Source organism: Prunus persica, chromosome G3 (genome assembly GCF_000346465.2).
Source record: "Prunus persica cultivar Lovell chromosome G3, Prunus_persica_NCBIv2, whole genome shotgun sequence".
Classification (NCBI taxonomy): domain Eukaryota; kingdom Viridiplantae; phylum Streptophyta; class Magnoliopsida; order Rosales; family Rosaceae; genus Prunus; species Prunus persica.
In genome coordinates, this window is record NC_034011.1 from 16,894,932 (window position 1) to 16,904,102 (window position 9,171).

Below are 9,171 nucleotides of genomic sequence, written 5' to 3' on the forward strand. Positions count from 1 at the left end.
AATTCCGGTATTTGGTGTTAGAAAATTAAAATTAAAATTAAAATTTTTTAAATTGTGAATGGAACTTAATTATGGGCCTGTTAAGAGATGGGACCATTTGGAAATGGATCCCTTAAATTGGGTATTAACCTTTTTTTCGAGCACAAGTTTGAAAATGGTAAAATTCATGATATTTCTTGGCAACGCCATTTGGAATTAACCTTTTTTTTTAAAAAAAATTTCTTGATTTTCCCAAACAGGTGTAATGCTTAGAGTGGACAATGCTGGGGATTACGATAATAGTCACTTTTGAGCTACTTTGAATAGCATTCCTCTCGTGTCTAATAGCATCTCTAAGGGAGATGTCAAATACCAAACATCAAATTTAAATTTGATGGCTGATGTGATAATTTGACATTTTATAAATCCAACCAAGATGTCAAACATACATTTTATTATATTATTTTTAAAGGCAGGTGGGCTCAGTATTTAAGAGTAAAATATCAAATAGGGTTAAGAACTGTACATGGAAGAGGAGAGAAAGAAGTGGGCTCAATATTAAAATAATAATAAAAAATAAAAAAACCTCTCAACATGTTGGCTTCAATTTTGACAGCAAAAGTGAAGGACGTCAATCCAACTAGGATTTGGCATCACGGTTGGAAGGCTTAAAATGTCTTTTTCTTGGATTAAAACTTGCCACGTTGGAATTGACATTTCGGTTGGGGATGCTCAAGATAGCATTCCTCTCGTATCTAAGATAGCAGCAGGTAATTAAGTTTCTATGTTAGATGGTAGTTGGTCGTTAGCATTTACTCCCTTGTTCTGGGATGTTCTTGTTCTGTTATAAAAAGCTCTGTATCTGCAGTTTATGGCAAGAAGCAACAAAAAATTCAGACCTTACCAGACCTCTTTAGAATATAATATATAAGCCCTGTCTCTACTGTCTTCTTCTTTGTTTGTATAGTTTCTATTTCTCTCAGGGTCTTTCCTAGCTAGCTACTTCCTACTCCGTTATAGTGTAGTACTACTGCATTAATTCACCCAAAATTGACTTGAAGCAAGCTGTTGTTATATATTATCTATCGTTTTCTCTCTCTCTCAGGCTCCTCCACACCTCCTATATATGCGTAGACCGCTAATTGTATCTAATTATACTTAATTATCTGTTAGCACTTGAGTGCTCCTCGTTTACTATATTTAAAAAGGAACTCATAGTCATGGATTGATCTCCACGACAGTGTGTAGATAGGAGCAGCGTTCAAGTCCATATATGGCGGACAAAGTGCTACGCATGGCCACCAATGAGGACATAGTAGCATTAGCATAGAGGCTGACCTCCCAGTATCCTTGCATAAGGTGGGTTGTGCTGCGATGGATGCAAAACTTGTGGCTGACAAGCAAATTGGTCGCGATGACATAATGGAGGAACATAATGTAACAAAATCAATTCATCAAAGACTGGCTGAGCCATTCAAGCTTCAACAACAAGGTGGAGATTTTGAAGGAGCCATTCAAGATTTGGTAGAATTCGATCATAAGGTTGAAAGCACACACCAAGGGTAACTCCTCCTTCCAGTCTTCTTAGAAGTATGGTCTAGGACAATAGTACAACTATCACTTGGCTTAAAAGATTCAATGGAAAAGTTTTTGTTTTTGAACTCATAGATGTATGCTTAAGTTTTCGTTGCCATGATTTTATTTATCTATATTGATGTTTAAATGAAACTCATGATTTTCTAAAGGTTCCGTTTTACAACCCCTTCTCTGAACTTGTGACAAAGCCCCGACCCCACCCGCACCTTTCTACCATGGCTGCCGCTGATATTTCTTTTTTCATATGTCTGTATCTTTCTCTCTTCCCTTCCCTCTTCCTCCCTCCTCTCTATTACGGGTAGGGTTCAAGTTATTTAGAATGAAACTTTCTTGGGGGTGAGTTTATGGTCTTTGAGGAATCCAAGCTTTCAACATATATCTAAAGAAAAATCAAAGTTTCTCTCTTGATTGTGAAATTGGAAGGATTCATTTGCCATGGACTATAGTCTATCATCATATTCACAGATAGAGAGACAGATAGTCATGGCAAGGGGCCTTAATCGCCGTCGATGAGGCAGATGGTTTTTGGGTTTTTATTTTTCTTTCTTTTCTTTCGAAGTTTTTTAAATTCTTGTAAATTTATTTTTAAAGCTCAAAAATGAATACATAATTATCTGTTAGCTCTTGAGTGCTCCTCATATACTATATTTAAAAAGGCACTCATTTACTATATTTATTTTGCGAGCATCAGCATAGCGTTTGGCCCCTCCGTACTCGATGGTTCTGCTATAACGGGTCCAGAATTCATCTCAACTAAGAAAAATGGTCGCGATTACATAATGGAGGAACAGTCGGCTGAGCCATTCAAGTTTCAACAACAAGGTGGAGATTCTGAAGGAGCCATACAAGCTTTGGTTAACGTTGAAAGCACGCACCAAAGGTAACTCCTCCTTCCAATCTTCTTAGAAGTATGTTCTAGGAAAATAGTACAACTATCACATGGCTTAAAAGATTCATGGAAAAAGTTTTTGTTTTTGAACTCATAGATGCATGCTTAAGCTTCCGTTGCCATGATTTTATTTATCTATATTGATCTTCAAATGAAACTCATAATTTTCTAAAGGTTTCCTTCACAACCCCTTCTCTGAACTTGTGACAAAGCCCGACCCCACCTGCACCTTTCTACCATGGCTGCCGTTGATCTTTCTTTTTTCATATGTCTGTATCTTTCTCTCTCCCTTCCATCTTCCTCCCTCCTCTCTATTACGAGTATGGTTCAAGGAATTTAGAATGAAACTTTCTTGGGCGTGAGTTTATGGTCTTTGAGGAATCCAAGCTTTCAACATATGTCTAAAGCAAAATCAAAGTTTTTCTTTTGATTGTGAAACTGGAAGGATTCATTTGCCATGGACTGTCATCATATTCACAGATAGTCATGGCAAGGGGCCTTCATCGCCGTCGATGAGGCTGACGGTTTTTGGGCTTTTATTTTTATTTGTTTTACTTTCTAAGTTTTTTAAATTCTTTTAAATTTAGTTTTAAAGCTAAAAATAAATACTTAATTATCTGTTAGCTCTTGAGTGCTCCTCATTTACTATATTTAAAAAGGCACTCATTTACTATATTTATTTTTCGAGCATCAGCATAGCGATTGGCCCCAACGTACCCTCGGGTTCTGCTACAACAGGTCATGAATTCATCTCAACTAAGCAAAATGGTCGCAATGACATAACCGAGGAACAGTCGGCTGAGTCATCCAAGCTTCAACAACAAGGTGGATATTTTGAAAGAGCCATTCAACATTTGTTTAAGATGTTCCAATGGTAATTCCTCCTTCCAATCTTTTTTGAAGTATGTTCTACGACAATAATACAACTATCACTTGGCTTAAAAGATTCATGGCAAAAGTTGTTGTTTTTGAACTCGTAGATGCATGCTTAAGCTTCCGTTGCCATGATTTTATTTATCTATATTGATGTTCAAATGAAACTCATGATTTTCTAAAGGTTTCCTTCACAACCCCTTCTCTGAACTTGTGACAAAGCCCGACCCCACCCGCACCTTTCTACCATGGCTGCCGCTGATATTTCTTTTTTCATATGTCTATATCTTTCTCTCTTCCCTTCCCTTTTCCTCCATCCTCTTTATTACTGGTAGGGATCAAGGAATTTAGAATGAAACTTGCTTGGGGGTGAGTTTATGGTCTTGGAGGATTCCAAGCTTTCTACATATATCTAAAGAAAAATCAAAGTTTTTCTATTGATTGTGAAACTAGAAGGATTCATTTGCCATGGGCTGTCATCATATTCACAGATAGAGAGACAGATAGTCATGGCAAGGGAGCTTCATCGCCGTCAATGAGGCAGATAGTTTTTGGGTTTTTATTTTTCTTTCTTTTTTCTTTCTAAGTTTTTAAAATTCTTTTAAATTTATTTTTTAAAGCTAAAAATGAATACTTAATTATCTGTTAGCTTTTGAGTGCTCCTCATTTACTATATTTAAAAAGGCACTCATTTGCAAAGGACCCACTAGTGTAGTGGTTTGGAGTATTTACTCCCTCAGGCAAGGTCCTGGGTTCGAGTCCTAGCATCCGTGTTGTGTGTGTAAGTTTAATATGCTATCGCCCCTTTCAATAAGAATGATCCTCAAAAAAATAAAGGCACTCATTTACTATATTGATTTTGCGAGCATCAGCATAGCGATTGGCCCCCCCAAATACTTGGGTTCTGCTACAACAGGTCCAAAATTCAGCTCAAATAAGCAAAATGGTCATGATGACATAGCGATTGGCCCCTCCGTACCCTTGGCTAAGCAGACAGTTGGCGATGAAGATTTGCGCTTGGGTTCTGCTACAACAGGTCCAAAATTCAGCTCAAATAAGCAAAAGCGCTTGGGTTCTGCTACAACAGGTCCAAAATTCAGCTCAAATAAGCAAAATGGTCGTGATGACATAGCGATTGGCCCCTCCGTACCCTTGGCTAAGCAGACAATTGGCGATGAAGATTTGCGCTTGTACCAGCAGTTGTACGGCTACGCAAGTCAGGGCAAGATAGATAGCTTTATTAACACCATTGAAAGTAAGCTTAAGGCCAATGCTCCCGATCGGCTTCTGTCTCGACTAAACCCCCATAACAACACACTACTTCACATAGCTGCGAAATTTGGTCATGCGAAACTAGCAGCCAAGATCCTACAACATCACAAGCCCCTTTTGTTTGAGACAAACTCCGACAGAGACACTGCGCTCCATATTGTGGCCAAAGCCGGGGATTTAGATACCACAAACACTCTTCTCCGTGAAGCCCAAAGTCATGATGTATTCATATTGCTAACCACGAGAAATAATGAGCAAAACACTCCCTTGCACGAGGCCCTGATTCATGGTCACCAATCAGTAGCAAAGTGTTTGATAGAGGCCTATCATGTCCTTCGTTTTGATTGTAATAAGGAACGAAAGTCCACTTTGTATCTGGCCGCTGAGGAAGGGTTTGCTGAGATCGTGAAGCTAATACAAAAAAAAGCATTTGAGCAAAACATACAAGTTCATGTCCATGGCAAGTCCCCACTGCACGGTGCAATTCTAGGCCGCAGAAACAAAGGTCCCCTAAACCATAATACTCTTTTTTGTACTTTGTCACAACGGCTAGTGTGATAGATTTTGATATGTTTGTTTTAATTTTTTTTTTCAATTTCAAGGAAAAACGTTCATTATAATTATATATATATAGGAAATTGATCTTAGACCCATAAAATTCATTTTAAATTACCTACAACCTTTTTCTTTAGTTTTTTTTATTTAAAATACCCAATTTTTTCAAATAATACCCGATGACTAGGATCCAACTAAGCAAGTTACCTAATATAACTTAAAATCTGATTTATTGTATTTTTAGGATTCCAAAACTACCACTATTTATAAGTTAATGTGTTATGGGGGTGTAACTAATGACACCCGTTCAATTTGGAAATATCTCCAAATAGTTGTAATGGATGTAGGAACTAATTTAGAAACTTATTTGAAATTAAATATTAAATTCCACATTAAAGTATTAGTAATCTATTTTACGACAAGCAATCTATTTTTGAATTAATTGTGTTTTCATTCTATGAATTACGACTAGTAATCTATTTAAAGTATTAATAATTTAAATTCAATATTAAATTTCGGAATTAATGTTGTTTTCTTTTTTATGCATTATACAACCAATATTCTTTTTTATTTTAGTTTTATGAATAATAGTGTACATCCTAACTATGTGGAAACATAATTTGATAATCTATTTATTGTTTTGTTTTTAAAACATTTTTTTTAATGAACCTATTTTTTCTCCAAATATTGTACCTTTTTTTTTTCTTTATTACTTGTTTTATGAAAAATAATTTGATCATCTTTTTATTGTTTGTTTTATGAAAACAATATTTTTTTTTAAATGAGCCTATTTTCTCTCTCAAAATAATGTAACCATTTTTTTTCCTCTAATAATGTACCTAGTAAAACAATTTACCTAGTATAATGAACTTTTTTTTTCTTCTTCTAAATAATGTACCTATTTTCTATAAATTATTGTGTACCTATTTTTAATTTATGTAAAATGTATGGAAATTTAAATTACAAACTAATTGACCTATTTTTGTTAATTTTTTTTTGGTAAATAATATACCTATATTTTTATATGGATATGTTTATATTCATATTTTTCATATGTACATTATTGGATATGTAATTTACATATTTTTTTTATTTGCAATTTTAAGGGGCCATAAGTTAGAGGGAATGGCAACCAAAAGAAATGGGGTGATTGATATGCTATTAATAGGGAGTTTTAATTACAATTATGGCAATTAATGAAATGCTTGGAATAAATTATAAATAAAATATGAAGTCTAATGGCAAGGATGTAAAAACATAGGAATACTACGACCTCTTATATCCTACTGGTCATTTAAGTTTGAAATTGAGTTTTACACATAGATTTATAGAAGGATGGATATATGTCTAGGAAATAGAAATTGTAGGGACCTATATTGGACAACCCCTTATATATGTTGTTCTAACTTATACTTGATTTCATTAGAACTCTTAGAGATAATATCAAGGATGGAGGAAACGTTTCAAAGCCCAAAAGATGAGAAAGACAGGACTCCACTACATTGTGCAGCATCAATTGGTTATATGGAAGGGGTTCGTTTCTTATTAGAAAGACACCTCTCCGATTCTCATCAAGTGGATCATCGTGGCAACTTTCCCATCCATTCAGCATCAAGCGAAGGTCATGTCAAGATTGTTAAAGAGCTGCTTCGACATTGTCCCGATTCAACAGAATATAGGAACTATAATTTCGAAAATATACTCCATGTTGCAGCAAGACGCGGCAAAGACAATGTTGTCAAATATTTTCTCAAAAATGGTGAGTTTCAAATGTTGATAAACCAAAAAGACAGCAACGGAAATACTCCTTTACATTTGGCAACGAAGCACCACCATCCCAAGGTTGTCTACAGATTGGCTTGGCATAGAGGGACAAACTTAAAGCTCTTGAATGGTAGGGGCGAGACAGCTCTTGACATTACAGAAAGCAATTTCGGAACTATTGATTCATATCATGGGGTAAGTTAGCACCATATCTACTTTTATCACATTACTGATGATGATGATTTTGGCTATCATTTCCAAGGGCAGTATCCTTGTTCTATTTAGTGTGTTGGGAACAAGTACGCATGAATTCCAGTTTGGTATATTCTCAAAGAAATTGAACAGAGAAATAAAAGGAGAAACAAGTAATTGAGAAAATTATGTAGATTTTATTGAAGTAGGATTACAACTCTTTGTCTGATATAACTCAGCTCAAATGGTTGATATAAAATATACACCACACATCCAGTGACCGATCCACTTGAGGGCAAGTGACGGCTATTGGCCATACTCACCTTTTCTTGATATGAATGAAGTTCCATTGATGCTCTGTTGAGCAAGGCAGGGCAGAGAGACAAAGTGGTGTGGACTGGGTATTCTGGGCAGCTGTGCAAGGTTTGGTTATCTATGAGACTGTGGATTGCAGATTTACAAGTATCTAGCACCCTTATTTTTTACTTGTTGAGTGTTTGCATGGTGTGTGAAATATTTAGTAGATTTGGTCTACATCTTGCCCCCAATAAGAAAAATTCCTGGATCGACCACTGTACATGCAAATGGAAAAAACATGTAAGGAAAATGAATATTTGTGCAGGGTGCAAAATGAAGACTTCACTAACTATGCATTTATTGGGTATAAACAGACTATATAGGGAGCTCCAGCTGTGATTAGAACCTTCAAGAGTATCACTGTTATCGTTAAACGAATCAAGTCATATGATCACTTTTGTGGCGCTCAAATAGTGATCAACCAAAACTTATCATCATCATTTACATGTTGTACATGCTTTTGTTCTCTCTATATGATTTGTTTCTATTTTACCAACGATGTGTGTGGTAATTGGATTGTTTCTTCTTGTACTGTGCAGAGCCTTACATGGACGATATTGAAATCTGCTTTCGCACAGCCAGCTCAGAGTTTGCATGTCCTCCAATGGTGGAGATCACCACAAGTAGCAGACAATGGTGGAGATCACCACGAGGAAAGGTTTAAGGACAAGGTGAATGCTCAGAATTTGCATGTCCAAAGTAGAAAACAGAGATCAACACAAGTAGCAGGCAATGGTGGAGATCACCACGAGGAAAGGTTTAAGGACAGGGTGAATGCTTTATTAGTGGTTGCCACACTTGTTGCCACAGTGGCATTTGCAGCCGGTTTCACAATGCCCGGTGGCAACAACGATTCTGCCCCTCATGAGGGCATGGCAATCTTGCTAACCAAAGCTATGTTCCAAACCTTTGTGATTTGTAACACTATAGCTATGTATACTGCCACCCTTGTTGCAGTCTCTCTCATTTGGGCGCAGTTGGAAGACATAAATTTGGTGTACAATGCTCTTCGTCTCGCATTGCCGCTGCTGGGGATTGCGCTTACCATGATGTCCTTAGCCTTCATGGCTGGGGTTTATGTGGTAGTTAGCAATCTTCATTGGCTTGCCTATGTTGTATTGATCCTGGGAGTCCTTTTCATTTTCACTGTCTTAGTAGTTTTCACTCCACTCTTCTGCAATACTACTTCTAGGTTCTACATCCTTCGTCGTATCACTTATTTTCTCTTCTGTGTGGAAGTATGGGCTTCTGGAAGTCACAAGAAGGACCAAAAAGAAGACTGATCTCCTTGGTTGCGCGACACTGGGGCTTAAGTGGTAGTTCTTGTGTTCCCTAAAAAACAGTAGTAGTTTTTCTGTTTCATGTACTTTATGTTGTAGTTAAGAACTTTGAGAGTGTATCTATTAATAACTGTGTCACTTTTATTTTAGGGAGCTTTAGTTTTAACACACTATATAGTTTACTACTTTGGTAAATAGGAATCCAATTTCATCTAATTAGGATAAAGCCAAAGACCAAAATATGGTACCTACTTTTACCATAATATAAATTAAAGAACATCAAAATTACAAAAGATGTCATTATGACATTATGCCAAACTTCAATATTTCATTTTAAACCAAAACCTACAGCTATCCACAGATCATAAAAACGACATCACATCACCAAAAAATTAACGCGAAATGACAGCGCTA

General features: G+C 36.3%; 1 protein-coding gene across 2 annotated transcripts; it reads left to right on the top strand.

Annotated features, from left to right (window-relative positions):
• On the top strand, window positions 868-8,948 carry LOC18784128 (protein ACCELERATED CELL DEATH 6). Of its 2 annotated transcripts, XM_020560651.1 has the most exons (6): window positions 868-1,541; window positions 2,267-2,455; window positions 3,159-3,338; window positions 4,210-5,114; window positions 6,591-7,123; window positions 8,017-8,948. In XM_020560651.1, exons 1-6 carry the CDS (start codon window positions 1,354-1,356, stop codon window positions 8,758-8,760), a joined length of 2,739 nt encoding a protein of 912 aa, XP_020416240.1. In that variant the 5' UTR covers window positions 868-1,353; the 3' UTR covers window positions 8,761-8,948. The 2 variants fall into 2 exon arrangements, with proteins under 2 accessions (XP_020416240.1, XP_020416241.1); XM_020560652.1 differs by lacking the exon at window positions 868-1,541 and having other exon boundaries at window positions 2,375-2,455; window positions 3,203-3,338.